Source organism: Schistocerca serialis, chromosome 8 (genome assembly GCF_023864345.2).
Source record: "Schistocerca serialis cubense isolate TAMUIC-IGC-003099 chromosome 8, iqSchSeri2.2, whole genome shotgun sequence".
NCBI classification, from domain to species: Eukaryota; Metazoa; Arthropoda; class Insecta; order Orthoptera; family Acrididae; genus Schistocerca; species Schistocerca serialis.
This window is the reverse complement of record NC_064645.1, coordinates 293,789,670-293,810,387: the sequence shown is the minus strand read 5'-3', so window position 1 is coordinate 293,810,387 and position 20,718 is coordinate 293,789,670. Positions and strand designations below refer to the sequence as shown.

The 20,718-nt window shown below is 43.7% G+C and overlaps 1 protein-coding gene across 1 annotated transcript in view; it reads right to left on the bottom strand.

Annotated features, from left to right (window-relative positions):
• Positions 1-2,530: 2,530 nt before the first annotated feature.
• The window catches only part of LOC126416973 (skin secretory protein xP2-like), a 162,166-nt gene continuing 143,978 nt past the window's right edge, over positions 2,531-20,718 (bottom strand). Inside the window, exons 3-4 of the mRNA XM_050084855.1 lie at positions 17,487-17,585; positions 2,531-2,731 (exon numbers count right to left, since the gene is read on the bottom strand). Coding sequence (XP_049940812.1) covers positions 2,531-2,731; positions 17,487-17,585 — 300 coding nt within the window. The remainder of the gene's footprint in view (positions 2,732-17,486; positions 17,586-20,718) is intronic.

Sequence of the window (20,718 nt, the reverse complement as noted above, 5' to 3'; positions counted from 1 at the left end):
ATCATGGATCCCATATCGCTCCAACTGCACACACCCCACACTGTTACAGAGCCTCCATAGCTTGAACAGTCCCCTGCTGACATGCGGGATCCATGGATTCATGAGGTTGTCTCCATATCCGTACACGTCCATCCGCTCGATACAATTTGAAACGAGACTCGTCCGAACAAGCAACATGTTTCCAGTCATGAACAGTCCAATGTCGGCACTGAACGTCCCAGGCGAGACGTAAAGTTCTATGTTGTGCAAACATAGGGTACACGAGTGGACTTTCGGCTCCGAAAGGCCATATCGATGACGTTTCGTTCAATGGTTCGCCCTCTGACGTTTGGTGATGGCCCAGCATTGAAATCTGGAGCAATTTTCGGGAGGGTTGTATTTCTGTAGCGTTGGACGTTTCTCTTAAGTCGTCGTTGGTCCCGTTCTTGCAGGATCTTTTTCGGCCGCTGGGATGTCGGAGATTTGAAGTTTTACCGGATCCTGATATTCACGGTACACTCGTGAAATGGTCGTGCGAGAAAATCTTCACTTTTTCGCTACCTCGAAGATGCTGTGTCGCATCGCTCGTGCGCCGACTATAGCACCACGTTCACACTCACTTATATCTTGATAACCTTCCATTGTAGAAGCAGTATCTTATCTAACAACTGTGCCAGACACTTGTTGCCTTATATAGACGTTGCTGACAGCAGCGCTGTATTCTGCCGGTTTACATATCTCTGTATTTGAATGCGCATGCCCATACCAGTTTCATTTGATGATGACAAGGTCCCATACTCCGAGGAGCATAGGGGACGATGCGGGAGACCCGCATTTTGATATGTTTTAGTATACACTACTGGCCATTAAAATTGCAATACCAAGAAGAAATTCAGATGTTAAACGGGTATTCATTGAACAAATATATTATACTAGAACTGACATGTGATTACATTTGCAAGCAATTTGGGTGCATAGATCCTAATAAATCAGTACCCAGAACAACCACCTCTGACCGTAATAACAGCCTTGATACGCCTGCGCATTGAGTCGAACAGAGCTTGGATGACATGTACAGGTACAGCTGCTCGTGCAGCTTCAAACGATACCACAGTTCATCAAGAGTAGTGACTGGCGTATTGTGACGAGCCAGTTGCTCGGCTACCATTGACCAGACGTTTTCAATTGGTGAGAGATCTGGAGAATGTGCTGGCCAAGGCATCAGTCGAACATTTTCTGTATCCAGAAAGACCCGTACAGGACCTGCAACATGCGGTCGTGCATTATTCTGCTGAAATGTAGGATTTCGCAGGGATCGAATGAAGGTTAGAGCCACGGGTCGTAACACATCTGAAATGTAATGTCCATTGTTCAAAGTGCCGTCAGTGCGAACAACAGGTGACCGAGACGTGTAACCAATGGCATCCCATACCATCACGCCGGGTGATACGCCAGTATGGCGATGACGAATACACGCTTCCAATGTGCGTTCACTGCGATGTCGCCAAACACGGATGCGACCATCATGATGCTGTAAACAGAACCTGGATTCATCATAAAAAATGACGTTTTGCCATTCGTGCACCCACGTTCGTCGTTGAGTACACCATCGCAGGCGCTCATGTCTGTGATGCAGCGTCAAGGGTAACCGCAGCCATGGTCTCCTAGCTGATAGTCCATGCTGCTGGAAATGTCGTAGAACTGTTCGTGGAGATGGTTGTCGTCTTGTAAAGTCTCCATCTGTTGACCCAGGGATCGAGACGTGGCTGCACGATCCGTTACAGCCATGTGGATAAGATGCCTGTCTTCTCGACTGCTAGTGATAGGAGGGCGTTGGGATCCAGCACGACGTTCCGTATTACCCTCCTGAACCCACCGATTCCATATTCTGCTGACAGTCATTAGATCTCGACCAACGCGAGCAGCAATGTCGCGATACGATAAACCGCTATCGCGATAGGCTACAATCCGACCTTTATCAAAGTCGGAAATGTGATAGTACGCATGTCTCCTCCTTACACGAGGCATCACAACAACGTTTCACCAGGCAACGCCAGTCAACTGCTGTTTGTGTATGAGAAATCGGTTGGAAACTTTCCTCATGTCGGCACGTTGTAGGTGTCGCCACCGGCGCCAACCTTGTGTGAATTCTCTGAAAAGCAAATCATTTGCATAGCACAGCATCTTCTTCCTGTTTGTTAAATTTCGCGTCTGTAGCACGTCATCCTCGTAGTGTAGCAATTTTAATGGCCAGAAGTGTATTATTATTAAATCCTAAACAAGTGATGTATGTTAGAAGTTTGTGTGACAGCAAATCACATTTGGAGAGGGATCGGTGGTGCAGGAGAGGGAAGAAAAAACATTGACAGCTTTCCTGCCCCCCCCCCCCCCCCTGCGCACGCCCTCCCCCTCGCCACCCATCCCTCTAGAAGAACCTAATTCTGGCTCCATGTATACCCTGACCCTTCAAGAAGTGCATGGTCAGCGTGATGCTTGGGTCAGAATAAGAGGTGTGGGAGGGAGGGAGAGGGGAGGGGGGGGGGGGTAGGCCTTACCTGTCGAACGCCAGGTCCTTGATACCGGCGCGCAGCTGCGCCGCGACGTCGTGCGCCAGCTTACGCGCGCTGTCCGGGTCGTAGCGCTCCGGGTAGCTCATCTCCTCCCCCTCGAGTAGGTCGTGCAGCAGCAAGGACACGCGGTCACTGCTGAACGGCTTTTTCGGGTCCAGAACGTAGCTGTTCTCGTACATGGCCTGTTGGACCACATATCCACTCTAAGTACAGCTAGAGCGCGAGTATATGGCATACGTCTGATGTTGCACGGTATCGCTTCTATTAAAGTTTAAAAAAAATTGTCCAACGAACCGACACGACAGGAACAAAATCTCACTCCATCACTTGGAGTGACGGTCGAGAAGAAACCCTACATCCTCGCACGAACGAAAAAATAGCTGACATCGAAATAAGTGTCCAAGGAATAGAAAAGCAACCGAAATCACTCAACAGAGGAAAGTCCACTGGACCTGACGGGATATCAATTCGATTCTACACAGAGTACGCGAAAGAACTTTCCCCCCTTTTAACAGCCGTGTACCGCAAGTCTCTAGAGGAACGGAAAGTTCCAAATGATTGGAAAAGGGCACAGGTAGTCCTAGTCTTCAAGAAGGGTCGTCGAGCAGATGCGCAAAACTATAGACCTATATCTCTGACGTCGATCTGTTGTAGAATTTTAGAACATGTTTTTTGCTCGCGTATCATGTCGTTTTTGGAAACCCAGAATCTACTCTGTGGGAATCAACATGGATTCCGGAAACAGCGATCGTGTGAGACCCAACTCGCTTTATTTGTTCATTAGACCCAGAAAATATTAGATACAGGCTCCCAGGTAAATGCCATTTTCCTTGACTTCCGGAAGGCGTTCGATACAGTTCCGCACTGTCGCCTGATAAACAAAGTAAGAGCCTACGGAATATCAGACCAGCAGTGTGGCTGGATTGAAGAGTTTTTAGCAAACAGAACACAGCATGTTGTTCTCAATGGAGAGACGTCTACAGACGTTAAAGTAACCTCTGGCGTGCCACAGGGGAGTGTTATGGGACCATTGCTTTTCAAAGTATATATAAATGACCTAGTAGATAGTGTCGGAAGTTCCATGCGGCTTTTTGCGGATGATGCTGTAGTATACAGAGAAGTTGCAGCATTAGAAAATTGCAGCGAAATGCTGGAAGATCTGCAGCGGATAGGCACTTGGTGCAGAGAGTGACAACTGTCCCATATCATAGACAAATGTAATGTATTGCGAATACATAGAAAGAAAGATTCTTTACTGTATGATTATATGATAGCGGAACAAACACTGGTAGCAGTTACTTCTGTAAAATATCTGGGAGTATGCGTAGGGAACGATTTGAAGTGGAATGATCATATAAAATTCATTGTTGGTAAGGCTGGTTGAGTTGTTTTGGGGGAAGAGACCAAACAGCGAGGTCATCGGTCTCATCGGAGTAGGGAAGGGTGGGGAAGGAAGTCGGCCGTGCCCTTTGAAAGGAACCATCCCAGCATTTGCCCGGAGCGATTTAGGGAAATCGCGGAAAACCTAAATCAGGATGGCCGGACGCGGGATTGAACCGTCGTCCTCCCGAATGCGAGTCCAATGTGCTACCACTGCGCCACCTCGCTCGGTCTAGGTACCAGGTTGAGATTCATTGGGAGAGTCCTTAGAAAATGTAGTCCATCAACATAGGAGGTGGCTTAGAAAACACTCGTTCGACCTATACTTGAGTATTGTTCATCAGTGTGGGATCCGTACCAGGTCGGGTTGACAGAGGAGATAGAGAAGATCCAAAGAACACCGGCGCGTTTCGTCACAGGGTTATATGGTAAGCGTTATAGCGTTACGGAGATGTTTAGCAAACTCAAGTGGCAGACTCAGCAAGAGACGCGCTCTGCATCGCGGTGTAGCTCGCTGTCCAGGTTTCGAGAGGGTGCGTTTCTGGATGAGGTATCGAATATATTGCTTCCCCCTACCTATACCTCCCGAGGAGATCACGAATGCAAAATTAGAGAGATTCGAGCGCGCACGGAGGCTTTCTGGCAGTCGTTCTTCCCGCGAACCACACGCGACTCGAACAGGAAAGGGAGGTAATGCAGTGACACGTAAAGTGCCCTCCGCCACACATCGTTGGGTGGCTTGCGGAGTATAAATGTAGATGTAGATTCTTAAAGAAAACTACGAACTCATAGATATGTTCGTAATGTTGGGTACCACGATCTGATTCATCAGTTTTTAAGTAGCCTTAAGTACACCTACAGTCTGATTAAAATTGCTTATAGTTGACGCTTCCCGCCCGACAACTCCATCTGTACTCATCAAGCCGCCTTGTGGTGTGTGTTAGACGGTATTTCTTGTATCACTGTCATCTTCCCATATTTCTTTTCCAGTCACATAAAGTCCGCGAGAACAACGATTGTTACGGGCTACGCAGCGAACTGCCCCAAACGTATTCCCATCCCATGTTGACACTACGACATTACAGTTACGACTGCACTGGGCACAAGATCATCTAGGTTGGACTGAGCGGATGCACCGCGTTTCTTGTCATACCAGGTCAATGATCGTGTGCGAATACATCGTTATCCAGACGATACGTTGCTCTAAACGAGCACCGTGCAGCGTGTAATGGTTCTTTATTTATGTGATCATTACGGCACTCCAACCCCAGTTCTCGATGCCAGTAACATCGTACTACTTTTCTGCGAAGTAACAGACATATTTTTGTGACAATATTCACATTTGGTTTTATTAATGTATAGGTACTCCGATGTATCGATATATTACAGTGATATGGTTCTTGTGTGTATTCATTTTTGTGAGACTGTCATAATCTTTGACTTACTTGTAACCGTTTTGGCGCGAATGCGCACAGAGCGGTCTTTGTTTCACTTTGCAGAAGTTAAGTTGTTATTTCGCTTTGTAAAAGAACAGTCAAGTCTTGTGTTTGGTTAAAGTGGAAATTAAATATATGAAGATGATACAAAACTTTTTTCTTGATGATGTGACAGTTAAGAAGAAGTATATGTGAATTTACAGGAAGTTTTATAAAAATGTGGATCGTGAACACAAAGTCAAAAATTATTTCTACCATACCATTGTTCTGATCTGGGATTGTTTGATCATTAAGAATTTCCTGAAAAACGCATTTTTTCGGTCTTCAAATATTGCTAAAATACAGATCTGGACCTTCTAGCAGTCAAAGTGGAATCACCCTGGAATTAACAAGATGAGCCATAACAACTTCGACGAAACCTACGTGGAAATCCATTCAAGAAGTTAAAAATTATATGGGATATATATTTACATGTACAAAAATCCTCCATCAACACTTGATTAATCATAGGAGCAAGAGCTCTAAAAACAGCAAATTCCATTCCATTATAATATCCAACACAGGTACGTATTTTCGAATGAAAATAATTTGGTGTGGAATGTCACGTTCCTTTTATTCATTAGATACAAACAGCCTGCAGTGTATGAGAATGCAAACACTGCCACGTCATTTTCGAGAAGGCAGCACTTCCTTCACAGATAATTGGAAAGCTGAAGTATTTCCTACTTTCTCTAACTTTATTTTTACACATTTCCCATTTAAATTCATGTTAGTATTTCACACATATACGGTTTAGTCGCTTTGGTATCGCAAAGATTGCTTAATAGAATGCTGAAGTAAAGGAAATTATACAGCCCTTTTTTTTATAATAGTCACAGAACTCAGAACTTGTTACGTAAATTTCTGTTTCCCTCAAACACAAGTCCTGATGAGCAGGGATTTTTTGTAAATGAAGGGTTGCCATGCTAAAGCGACTAAGAGCCAGATTTGCATAAATTGTGTTCCCTACTTCGTTAGGTGGTATGTGAACTGGGCTTTTACATACTCAAACGGCTGTCTCCGGTGATGGCTAATGTCGTGATACGACGACCGGTAGATGGTGTGAGAGACAACACCTATAATTTGTTCACGCTAAATAGCGTAAGTGCAGAATGCATTACACTGGTTGACAGTAATGGACATAGAGATGATACACACCCACTTGCTTCTGACGTTTTGTAGCCTGTCTCTTGTTTGTCTTCATCGGCGGTACAATGGATAATGAAACAATATGAATAATTCAACAAAGGGAAGTAATAGAAAACTGCTAAATCGAAAAGAAAGCCTCAGCAAAGATGAAGAATTTTCTGCCTCGTGATGACTGGGTGTTGTGTGATGTCCTTAGGTTAGTTAGGTTTAAGTAGTTCTAAGATCTAGGGGACTGATGACCATAGATGTGCAGTCCCATAGTGCTCAGAGCCAAAGATGGTGAAGTATTTCGTTCATGATGCTGCAATGAATACCATACCAATAGCTCGCAGTAAGCAATCATTTCAAGTGGTTCAGATGAAACGCAGCCAGTTTCAGCAAAGAGCTGATGTGATCACTAACACTAGCAAGGGTAAAAACCACCATGCTTCGATTAATTCAGGTAATAAAGACATTTGGTGGAACGAGGGGTGAGAAACGATAAAAGCGTTGAAAAAAGGATGTTGAAGTGAATATTTGAAAACGATCACTGGTACAGAGAAGAAAGGAGACCTCTGAAGTATGATGAAATATCTACCTGAGGGGCACAAACAGTTTTACAGTGAACAGCAATAGGACTGAACAGCAAAACATTGGATTTGTTTATAAATAACTTTTCTGCAACCAGTCACGATTTTCTGGTATTCATAATTTTATACGACTCGTTTCGGGAAATGATTCTCATTTTCAAGTGTGTATTTCTTTGTGCTATGCCATTTTTACATAATTTATTTCGGTGTGTGGGAGCCTGTTTGGTTTTGTTGACTTTATTTAGCCCTTTTAGCATGATATCCCTTCAGATGATCTCATTACCAAGTACGAAGATCACGATTTTAGACACTCCAGTTCATTTCTTTTGTGTGTGTGCGGGGGGGGGGGGGGGGGGGGGGGGGCGGGCGAATTACATAGTGCTCATTTCAGTTCACTGAGTCAGCAGAGGAAATATGACATGGCGCGTATTTTGCGATTCGTTTGGTGAAGATACAACACAAATGATATGTGGTTTAATTTAATACATGCACTTTCCAGAATGAGATTTTTCACTCTGCAGCGGAGTGTGCGCTGATATGAAACTTCCTGGCAGATTAAAACTGTGTGCCCGACCGAGACTCGAACTCGGGACGTTTTTTACATGCACTTTGTTGTGGCAGTTGCATGCATTCGCACAAAGTAAGATGAGATATTCAGCTGCAGGAGTGAAAAAAATGCACTGCAATTACTTATTGTTTCTGTGAGTTATTGACAACTGATAATGACTATATTTGCGTTTCTGCTGTCATTTTGAACTTCGTGTTTACGTAGCTTGTTATCTCTCCTACATATTAAGCTCGGTAGTGTTAAACAGACATTAGCTATTTTAGCACTTATTCAACAACAAAACTTTGCGTCAATGCAACACGTAATGTTGCAATAACATGGGTCACTACCCGCCAGTCGGTATTTTAAGATTTCGTTCCATTTTCCTCTTTTTTACTCTTAATTAAGGATATAACATCTCTAACTCAGTTTCACCCGACTTTCCATATATTTCAGCAACTTGGTTCGATTCCTTATATCAACATCTATTTTTTGCCTTACTTAGCATTACTGTTCCAATATTTTGCTCTATGTTCGTAATCCCACTTGTTTGTTGTTTATTGACTGTACACAACGAGTTATGACCGTTTTAGCATTCACGGTGTTTTGTGTTGTCACGACGTCGCAATTTTGCCCGTATTTCGTTTGTTTCAGCGCGGTTATTGATCACTTGCATTTCACTGCGCGTTTATGTTTACCCATAATTGTTGCAGTAAGCGTCAGTTGTTCACATTCCTTTTGTGCAGTACGAGAGGTTTGTCAGTCGCACACACGTTCCCACTGTTATGCAAATGTGTTTGGTTTGTACGCCGGCAGCTGCAATTGGCTGGATCTTTCTCATCGGCCTATTTTCCGCATTGGATAATTTACTGAAGTTGATATGATTTTCAATATTCAGCAGGTTGTTCACTAAGCGTTTTCTTCATATTTGTGTCAACATTCCTATCCTGTAGCTGTCTGTCGTGAACACATTAATTTTTGTCGCTTTCCTTTTTTCTTAATGACAACCGATAAAGCTTCCTAAATTTATGTTCGGAACAAGAGACGCTCATTTTAAAGCGCTAACGTCTGAATCAAATTTCCGCTACAAAGGCGTTAGTGAGGAAGTGAGAAAACAGGTTAGAATATCTGAACACCATGTTGCTCGTCATTGTTCCCTGCTGAATTTCAGACTACTCTGTACTATCCAGCATAGAGAGGTCATGCAGCACGACTGATAAATGCTGCAAGGACTTTTCGAGAATTCGAGTACAATATAAAATCGTTTGGCCACTTGAGAGCATCCGTTCAATTATTTATAAGTTAGTCATGTTCAGAAAAGCTCAAACGAGTACTACGCGAAATGAGGAACAAAAAAGCGAGTGGCACCAAATACCCGCTGATGTGTGGAAAACACTGAAAGATATTGGTGAGATACGGTTTGCAAAACTACTTAACAACACCCTGAAAAGCAAGGATATACCAAACGCCTGGAGAAGGCAACTGAATCTGACGCGGTACCAACTCTATTCTACACAAAGTATCCGAAAGAACTTGCCGTTTTCTAGTAGCAGTGTGCCGTAGGTCTTTGAAGGAAAGAAATTTTCCTGTAATTGGAAAAAAAACACAAGTCGTTCCCGTTTTTAAAAAGGGTCGTCCAACAAACGCACGAAACTGTAAGCATATATCTCTGACTTTGGTCTGTCTTAGCATTTTGGAACAAATTTATGCTAGCGTATTATGACACTTCTCGAGATCGATACTCTCCTCTGTAGCAAGCAACATGGATTCCTAAATCAGCACTCATATGAGACCGAGCTTGTTCCCCTCCTCCACGAAGTCAGACAGAAGTAGATACGGGCGTCCAGCGAGGAACTTCCGTGGCGTTTTCTATACAGTTCTGCTCTGCCGCCTAACCAACAAAATAGGAGCGTATGGAATATAAGATTAACCGTGTGGGTGGACTGAAGGCTTTCTAGCAAACAGAACACAGCCTGTCATTCTCAACGGACGGAACTCTTCAGCCGTGAAAGTTACCTCCAATGGAGTGTTATAGTTCGATTACTTTTCACAATACTTATGTAGGAGTTAGTAGACGTCGAAAGTGCCACGAGGCTTTTCGCAAATGATTCTGTTACACACAGGGCTCTGGCTCTGAGCACTATGGGACTTAACATCTGTGGTCATCAGTCCCCTAGAGCGTAGAACTACTTAAACCTAACCAACCTAAAGGCATCACACACATACAGGCCCGAGGCAGGATTCGAACCTGCGACCGTATCGGTTGCGCGGTTCCAGACTGAAGCGTCTAGAACCGCTCGGCCACACCGGCCGGCGCTACAAAATTGCAACGAAATGCAGGAAGACCGGCAGAGGACTGATGCTTAGTGCAGAGAACGGCATTTGACCCTCAACATAAACAAATGTGACGTATTACGTGTACATAGAAAGAACCATTATTGTATAATCACACGAATGCAAAACAATCACTAGTAGATTTGCCTTACGTAAAATATCTAGGAGTATGCGTACGGACCCGTGGTAAGTGGAACGACCACATAAAAATAATCGCAGAAAGGGCAGTTACCAGACTGAGAGTCATTTGTATGCATAGCTTGCAAAAGGAACTTGAAATTAAAATTGGAGGGATTAGAGTCGGTACAGAGACTTATTGGCAATAGTTCTTCCTGCGAATCACTGGCGACTGAAAGAGGAAAAGGGGGGAAGTAACAGACAGTCGTACGCTAAGTACCCTCCATCACACACAGAGAGTTGGTTGCGGATGATAGATGTAGATGTAGATATAGGAGCAATGACAGTGCAATCTCCAGGGGCACAAAACTTTTATACCGTACTCTTAAAATTTGGAAAAGAGTCCTTGAATAACGCCTCAGCCATCTTATCTTGTCAATAGAAATTTAGTTTGGATTCACAACATAAAAGGAAATACGCAACCAATTGATGCAATAATACTAGTAATGGAAAAACCTGGAGGAAACAAGCAAAATCTCTGGTTGGTCTTTATAGATCTAGAAACGGTTTCTGATCAAGTTTCACGGACATTAAATGGCAAGCACTTCGTACACATCAAGGCCTGCGGTACTATAAACTAATCATTATGGACATTTACAACAATTTCCAAGCTAGTGTCAGAAGTCCTGCAGTCATATCAAAACGCTTTGATGTTAATCCACGTGTGCATCAGAAATCTCCGTCAATCTACAGTCCTTTAACGTCGTCATGAATTATGTAACCACAGAGGAACAGGGGTTGGACAAAAATGCGTGAAAACTGCAAGAAATGCATGCTTGAACATAAATGGAGACGCTAGCCAAGCCTTCAAGTTGCGCTGCTGTGTTTGACCTCGAACGGCACCTGTGAAATGTCCTCAATATGTTGCAAGTATCAGTTGTGGTCAGAACACTGTTCTGTTTAGTTGGGAGTGCATTACGTCGGAGCTAAGTGACTTCGAATGTAGGGAAAGTGTTGGTTCTCGTGTGATGGATGCTGCCATAACGACAGTAGCCGAACTGTTTCACGTTTCAAGAAATATCGTATCGAAGATTTGTAGCGCCTACAGAGAAAGCGGAAAAACATCATTCGCTAAGTCGCAACGTGGACAAAAGTGTGTGCTGAATGATGACAGACGGTCACAGAAGACGACCGTAACGAAAAATAATAGGGACCGGCCACTGTGGCCGAACGGTTCTAGGCTCTTCAGTCTGAAACCGCGTGACCGCTACGGTCGTAGGTTCGAATCCTTCCTCGGGCATGGATGTGTGTGGCGTCCTTAGGTTAGTTAGGTTTAAGTAGTTCTAAGTTCTAGGGGACTGATGACCTCAGATGTTAAGTCCCATAGTGCTCAGAGCCATTTGAACCGTTTGAAACCTTGATGACGTCACACTTCCAAGAGCTGAAATTTTTTATATCTGGGATCGGTAATATCAGAGCAAGAAATAGTTCAAGCAGACATAACACATAGAATACCATCGCATCGAACAAGTGTCTTATCCTGTCAGTGTTTCCAGATACGCAAAAATGCCCATACAAGACAAAGGCAAAATTTATAAAACTGCTGTAAGACCAGCACTATTGTATGGCAGTGAATTCTGGGCGTCAGAAATGAGTGCGAAGCAGAAGCTTCATACAACAGAAATTACAACTAACGGAGGAATAGCGCCGGAAGACAAAGCGCGCAGTGAAATCATAAGGCTCAGATGGCATGGTGACGTGACACGAACACGTGAACATCATCTCGTGAGAATTGCCTTGCCATGGCCAAAAAAGATAAACGGATAAGAAGACCTCAGACGACCTGGTTGACGATTTTCCGCAGTAGTATGAAGAAGCTCAGCATTAGCGAAGATGACGCCTGCTAGCAGGATAGATGCTGCTGCCTGCTGCCGCGCTGAGTAACTGGAAAAGGCGAGGACAAAGATAAGTCTCTTTCACGAAAGGAACGAAAGAAAAGCAAAAATCTTACACTAACGTGCAGACATGCATTCCATGCTCGAAGAGCGCTGTGTAAAAATATCCTGAAATAGGAACAGAGCAGAAAGTCCTGTCAGGACTGTTATACCAAAGCATCAGGTATCTTTTCTAATGGCAGGATTAAGTTATGCTAGTCTTTCTGTTCAATGAGATTTGAGGTAGTTAACGACACATATATCGTGGAAACCCTTGCAGATATAGTCGAACCCGGCGAAACATGGGTGGCGTCTGTACTCCAGACGAGTGGCTAGCCAAGGGCGAGTGTTCCGGGTTTAAATTAGCCCCATATTTGGATCTCCAGGTGAGAGCTATATTAATGTCACAAAATCCTAAATAAAATCAGAGAACCAGTGCTTTCAAATACGCACATATAATTGTCATTCGCCAATGGGAGACGAGACATCGACAGAAATAGAACAGGAATTAGGAAAAATTAACTGGAGCATTGTTGGCTTAAGTAAAGTACGTCGTAAAAGTGAAAACTGCCTTTGACGGAATTTGGGAAATATCTTCTATTACTGTGGTAAACCAAATGGGAAACTAAATGCAATCAGGCTTTTAGGGAACAAAATCATATTAGACAAAATAGCAGTATTAAAATGAACTGCAAGCTTAGTAGCGATTTTGGTCCTCAAAATATCACGAAGTTATAAAATCCAGATAGTTCAAACATATGCACTTACTTCTAGTCATCCCGATGAAGAGATAGATTCCTTCTATGATTGCCTGAAAGGAACCTAAGAAAAAGGGAGAGATTGCTCTTATAAATTTGTAATTTATAATAGAACAGGCCTATGCTAAAGTCTTGTACAACACATTTAAACCTCCATAGCGTGTGTGAATGTAGTTGAAGAAATCAATGAATTTCCCATCGAAATGGGTTAATGAAAGGTAACTGTTTATCTCCAGAACTATTTTCAGTAGTCCTCGACAAAGAAAAGTCTACAGTGGATCGGAGAACAGAGGGAACCCAAATTCAGGGAAAGAGATCAAATAGTCTGAGGTTTGCTGATGATAATGTTCTATCTGCAGATAATATAGAAGAACTTGAAGTACTGTTTAGTGTACTTGCGTTAGTCTGCTCTTAAGTTGGCCTAAAAATAGATTCTGATAGAATCAAGATCATGATGAATGAATGGACAGCCAGGGGAAATATATCTGTTGGAAGTACGCAAGTGAAAAGGGTGCACAGAATATGCCAATCTGGGTCAGCTGCTAAATACGAAAGGAGACCAAAAACTTGGAAGATACTCATCAATTCTGAAGTCTAAGATGTCCGCAGAGCTGCAGAAAACAGTTTTTCACCAATGTATACTGTCAGTATTAACTTATGGCTGAGAGACGTGGACATTGATTGAATTCATTGTTAGTAGACTAACAGCAGCCAGAAGAGGAATGGAAAGATCAATGTTGAGCTACACAAAGAAAGAATGAAAGCAGTTGATATCAAACAGACAGCAAAGGTCAGTGACAAAGTGGAAAGAGTTAATGCTCTTGAAATGACCGTGGGCTGGTCACGTCGTTCGAAGAAAAAATGGCAGGTGGCCAAAACAAATGTTAGAGTCGAATTTACCAAAAAAGGCGAAAGGGAAGACCACCGGAGAGATGGTACAGAGACTTATGAAAGATATTGAAGTGGCAACGGGAAGCTCAAGACCGGCACGAATGGAAGAACCTGCAGAGACCCTATGCTGTCAGCCGACTCAAAAAGGCGACGTCACCAAGTAATCGAAATCACCAAGTGATCAGACTGGCTGATGATTATGTATATACACTCCTGGAAATTGAAATAAGAACACCGTGAATTCATTGTCCCTGGAAGGGGAAACTTTATTGACACATTCCTGGGGTCAGATACATCACATGATCACACTGACAGCCCCACAGGCACATAGACACAGGCAACAGAGCATGCACAATGTCGGCACTAGTACAGTGTATATCCACCTTTCGCAGCAATGCAGGCTGCTATTCTCCCATGGAGACGATCGTAGAGATACTGGATGTAGTCCTGTGGAACGGCTTGCCATGCCATTTCCACCTGGCGCCTCAGTTGGACCAGCGTTCGTGCTGGACGTGCAGACCGCGTGAGACGACGCTTCATCCAGTCCCAAACATGCTCAATGGGGGACGGATCCGGAGATCTTGCTGGCCAGGGTAGTTGACTTACACCTTCTAGAGCACGTTGGGTGGCACGGGATACATGCGGACGTGCATTATCCTGTTGGAACAGCAAGTTCCCTTGCCGGTCTAGGAATGGTAGAACGATGGGTTCGATGACGGTTTGGATGTACCGTGCACTATTCAGTGTCCCCTCGACGATCACCAGTGGTGTACGGCCAGTGTAGGAGATCGCTCCCCACACCATGATGCCGGGTGTTGGCCCTGTGTGCCTCGGTCGTATGCAGTCCTGATTGTGGCGCTCACCTGCATGGCGCCAAACACGCATACGACCATCATTGGCACCAAGGCAGAAGCGACTCTCATCGCTGAAGACGACACGTCTCCATTCGTCCCTCCATTCACGCCTGTCGCGACACCACTGGAGGCGGGCTGCACGATGTTGGGGCGTGAGCGGAAGACGGCCTAACGGTGTGCGGGACCGTAGCCCAGCTTCATGGAGACGGTTGCGAATGGTCCTCGCCGATACCCCAGGAGCAACAGTGTCCCTAATTTGCTGGGAAGTGGCGGTGCGGTCCCCTACGGCACTGCGTAGGATCCTACGGTCTTGGCGTGCATCCGTGCGTCGCTGCGGTCCGGTCCCAGGTCGACGGGCACGTGCACCTTCCGCCGACCACTGGCGACAACATCGATGTACTGTGGAGACCTCACGCCCCACGTGTTGAGCAATTCGGCGGTACGTCCACCCGGCCTCCCGCATGCCCACTATACGCCCTCGCTCAAAGTCCGTCAACTGCACATACGGTTCACGTCCACGCTGTCGCGGCATGCTACCAGTGTTAAAGACTGCGATGGAGCTCCGTATGCCACGGCAAACTGGCTGACACTGACGGCGGCGGTGCACAAATGCTGCGCAGCTAACGGCATTCGACGGCCAACACCGCGGTTCCTGGTGTGTCCGCTGTGCCGTGCGTGTGATCATTGCTTGTACAGCCCTCTCGCAGTGTCCGGAGCAAGTATGGTGGGTCTGACACACCGGTGTCAATGTGTTCTTTTTTCCATTTCCAGGAGTGTATATAGAACAGGACAGTTACTGCAGTTGTGCAGACATTACTCAAAGGACGGACGCACTGAGACATATAGTGAATATTTACTCTTCAAAACTGGTGACGATTAAAGCAAACTCACTCAGTAATACTCTGTAAACATAATGCATCAAAGGAGGGAGAAATGCCACATTATCTGTGATTTATACAACTTGTCACCAGACATATATCCGCTCCAAGATGCGCTGATATGAAGGTTAGACGTTCAACTGACGATGGCATACTACCCGAAACAAGCTTGCAATGAAGAAATACGACTAGCACAAGGTAAATAAAATATTTTGTACGTAACTGGGAAAAATTTATGCATAAATGTGCCGTGAATGTTACAATTCACGATTCTCTGTGGATTATTTGTGGTATATCACAGACTGCTAATAGCACTGTAGTTGAAACATTCACCACTGATCTTGAAGAGACTCGCTGTTATACTTATCGAGCAATCGGATTGTTCACTGTAATGTAATTTTACGGCAACAAAGGGCTCAAGCAGGTACATTAACACTTCGATACGAAAATCTATCAATTTACAAATCTGTACAAGTGTAACTTGAACAAGGTTTTTTGTTGTCTTCATGCTATTCACTGTACTACTTATTTATTTAATATTCTAATTATTATTTGGGTAACAGACGCCAGTAACTGGGTAACTATGGTTGCATGAATCACTGGATCACATAGTGATAAGCGGCACGAGAATCCTTTGCAAAAATACAAAAAATTACTTAAATATTCAGTGTCTGTACTCATAAAATTAGTTTTATGGTAGTTTCCTATCAGTTTTGTCATGCCTACTTCTTTGCCGGTGCCCACTCTTAAAAATGATTTGTATGATACAAGAAAGAAATCATAAACGTTGACATAACCAACATCAACAAATTCCTCAGCGACTGACATTGGGTCCACTGCACATACAAAAATAGCTGCTCTGATATCGTATGTTTGTAGACTTATTACCATACATTAGTTTACCTACTCACTAGGTAGGAAAAAATAGCTCCCTGTACCACCGTCACTAATAGCGTTCAGTCTTCCAAGTAAGATACAACTAGCTTAACAGCAAGCACCATATTGATTAAACCTAAGGAGGTTAATAAAATATTTTTGTTAAACTGAAATAATTTGTTTGTGACGGTCGTTATATATGGTGGGAACAATGAAACATCCCGTAAATAGTATTGCATTCCTTTGTTTGGGGTGAGATCTGTGCCAGTTAGAGGCAACAGGGCAAAGTAAATGTTACATTTGCTACAATTTATATAAAACATTTCAGTTTTTTTAATAACTTGGACATCGAATAAGAGTTCCAATAATATGTAGCTAACAGTTCAACGAGGACTAAAAGTTTATTACAAAATCCTGTGTATACGGCCAGTATCAACAGGTGAAGAACTTGCTGAAAGTCTTAACGAAATTCAGCGAGGAGCCGTAACCACGAGTACGTAATATGAGGTGATTTCGGTTTGCGCGCTGTCAACTTGTAAAACTACTTTCTCGTCGTATGGGCTAAGGTAAATAATGACAAATTGTTCCGCTAATGTAGGTTAAGCATTATCTGAGACTGCTAATGAGACAAAGACATAATGACTGCAGTGCAGAGTTAGTTAATACGCGCTTGATTATAAGGTATGAGTAACGTACATGTTACGACCAAATATCTAATGTTGCAAAAGTGCAAATGAATGGTCGAAGGGTGTCCTGCAAGAACTGCACAGTCAGAAGAACACTGTCCCAGATCCTTCGTGTGTACGGGGGAGTTTAAAGTAGACTGGAGTAGTAGTGAGAATTTGGATCAAGGAGGGAGGCATGCCAGAGTAATCCACGCAGTTGTGCAAACCGCTATAGCAAGGTGGCTTTGTGGCTAGCACACCTGCCTAATCAGTAGGAGGCCCTTGTTCGATTCCTGGCCTTGGTACAAACACACACTTCAGTCTATAAACATGAAATCAAACTCTAATTCTTAGTTACGTCTGGACTCTAGTATATTCACGGTGTAGCGTTTCATTTTGTCATTCTTGTTCATTTCCATTCATATAAATATATACTTATTCTACTACTACAGGCCAACCATCCGGGCGGCCAGTGTATGATGTATGAACAGCTTCTGCATATAGGCATACCTTCATCTTGTCAAAGCCGAGGCTGCTCCTGCGGAAGGAGATGAAGCTGCCAGACCGCTGGAAGGCCCTGGAGGCTGGCCGAACGCGCATCAGGCTCTCCTGTAACAACAAAGAAACCTTTGCTCATTTCCATCACAAGATCATCTATATTGCTGTGCAAAAAGTGAAAAATATCTCGTCACTGTACGTCTCGTTTCCATCACCCACAACATCTTCCAATCAGTCTGTTGCTTAATGTACAGTTGACTACTTATGTGAAGGGAAAAAGAGAAAACCATAAATAAATACTGATAAATGAAAGAGCTGACAAAACCTATATCTACATCTACGTGATTACTCTGCTATTCACAATAAAGTGCCTGGCAGAGGGTTCAATGAACCACCTTCAAGCTTTCTCTCTGCCGTACCACTCTCGAACGGCGCGCGGGAAAAATAAGCACTTAAATTTTTCTGTACGAGCTGTGATTTCCCTTATTTTATCGTGGTGATCATTTTTCCCTATGTAAGTGAGTGCCAACGGAATGTTTTCGCAATCGGAGGAGAAAATTGGTGATTGAAATTTCATGAGAATATCCCGTCGTAACGAAAAACGCCTTTGTTTTAATGATAGCCACTCCAATTCACGTATCATGTCTGTGGCACTATCTCCCCTACTTCGCAGTAATGCAAAACGACCTGTCCTTCTTTGTACTTTCGATGTCATCCGTCAGTCCAATCTGATGCGGATCCCACACCACACAGCAATACTCCACAATAGGGCAGACAAGTGTGGTGTAAGCACACCTGTTGAACCTTCTAAGTGTTCTGCCAATGAATCGCAGTCTTTGGTTGGCTCTGCCCACAACATTACTTATGTGATCGTTCCACGATGTGGAAAATACGAGGGTTGCCCAGAAAGTAACTGTGGTGTGCGTACTGTAAGACCTTCGGTACACACACCATCAGATTATTTGACTTGTCGCTCTAACGAAGTAGGCGAGTGTCAGCAGTATGTCTCGTGGTCTTATCGTGGCGTGTTTATTTTCTGCCATTAGGTCAGACGATAGAAATTACACTTGCACGCTTAGAGTAGCAGATTGACGGTGACCAACTTTAAACAGAACTTGATTAATTTTCACACACATTTATTAAAATAATAACAAGCATAAAAATTACTTAACTTGGTTCTGGATGCTATTTACAATTGACAATCTGAAGTTCCTTTGGTATTGGTATGTTAATCTTATTCTCACATATATCTCTGATACTTGACAAAAGTGTCTATACATTTATCTTCGTGGCTATGTACAGGAATATGGTAACCTTATTAGGTGCAGACTGGAACTTGACTATAGACTGGTACAGACTAATGCAGACTGGTACAGACTAGTGCAGGCAAATGCAGACTGACTAATCGGAGGTCTGTGCACTCCTTATAATACCTCGCGCGTTCATGTATCACTGCGCGAGTGTGATCCGCGAGGAGAAAAGGTTCTACGTTAGCAGCAATCTCATTGGCTGCGTTACATATTAATACGCGGATCGGCGGAAGCAGAATTTGGTCCGTCTCTATGGCAGCGCCATCTCGTAGTGCGGAGACGGACGAGCGCTGCACCTGCGCTTTTGTGCTTAGCGGGGCGCGCTCTGGTGGGAAAGTTGTGTACGCACTGACTACGCGGAACTATGTACACAACAGTAATGTACCGCATTTTTTCTCAGCTGAAAACAATGCTAGAAGTGCGAAACGTTACGTATGCATTATTTGAAGTCTCCTGAGTGAGCGCGCCAAGTTTCCGCCACTTCCAATAGACAGCGTAGCTGCAGGACAGTTTCAAAATGGCGTCTGTAGGTGATGTAAGTTACAAGAAACTTTCCATCATTGAATTTCTCACTGCAGAGAAGGAAACTGTGAAGAATATTCACAAACGCCTGTGCAAAGTCTATGGAGCATTTGCTGTCAACAGAAGTAATTAGTCGCTGAGCGCGTAGGGAAACGATCATCAGAAGGAGGTTCGGCGGAGCTCCACCATTTGCAGCGATCGGGTCGCACCTGACATGTTGCAGCTAGCTGATGATATCATTCGCGAGGACAGACGCATTACGACTCGGCAGTTAGCAGACAATTTGAGGACGAGGAGGAGGTGATTCACACAGTGAAGCACTGGCTCTGCCACCAGGACAAGGATTTGTACCGACAGGTCATCCTCGCCCTTGTTTCGCGCTGGAGGAGGGCCTCAGAGCGGGATGGAGATTACATGGAAAAATAAGGTGTGTAGATAAAACACCATTCTTTCGTGAGTGCAATTCTCGTTATGTTCAATAGAGATTTGTTGAAGAAAAAATGCGGTACATTACTTTCTGGGTGACCCTCGTACAACACAGTGTAATTCCATAATCCATCCACAATAACTGTTACAACTAAACCATATAACACAGCCGAATTTGAAACTTATGTCTAAAGAACAGGAAGTTTTGAAAATTCTGTTTTTACTAGTATGAGTACTGCTCACAACTACAAAGGGAGAGTGCTTTAAATATATCCTTGGAAGTAAATACGTATTAAGATATGAGCTATTTTCATTTGTGCTGAAAACAGTAAGTACTCAGTACTCATTAATGCACGCTGCCTTCCTGTTCATTGCTCATTTGTTGTATTTTGTCTGGGAAGATGCAAATCCTTGAGCGATCGATGTGTGGGCAGCAATCGTAGCTGAATGACTTTTAGGGCTATATATTTCTCCAAGAAGTTAATAGGTGCATACTGTTTCTCGTCGATTTCTAACTTCACTAGTGGAGAACATTTCGCATGAAGGAAGAAAATAGACATGGATTATGCACGATGAGGCAACACCTCTTTTACATCTTGTATGACAGTACTGCGTACGAGGGCTGCTCAGTTAAGAACGATCATAGTTGTTTTGACAACGTACTTTTACTCATACCCATAAATTTGTTGGTCCTTCTCAAACCAGTCTCCTTTGGATGCGATGCAGTTGTCCCAGCATTTCTGCCAGCCTGCAAAGACATGCTGGAACACATTTTTTGAAAGGTTCTTCAGAATCTCCTCTGCAATCTTAACTACTGCTTCTGGTGATAAGAAATACGAAAGTAATCCCAAAGTAAGGTCTCCTATGTTTTTATAAGTGCATAGACCTCTTTGTTTCTACAATGGTTTACATCTTTTTACGGCTTGAACATTCAGCCATTTTTCGACATAATCACCATTTCTGTCGATGCATTTTTGTAGACGCTG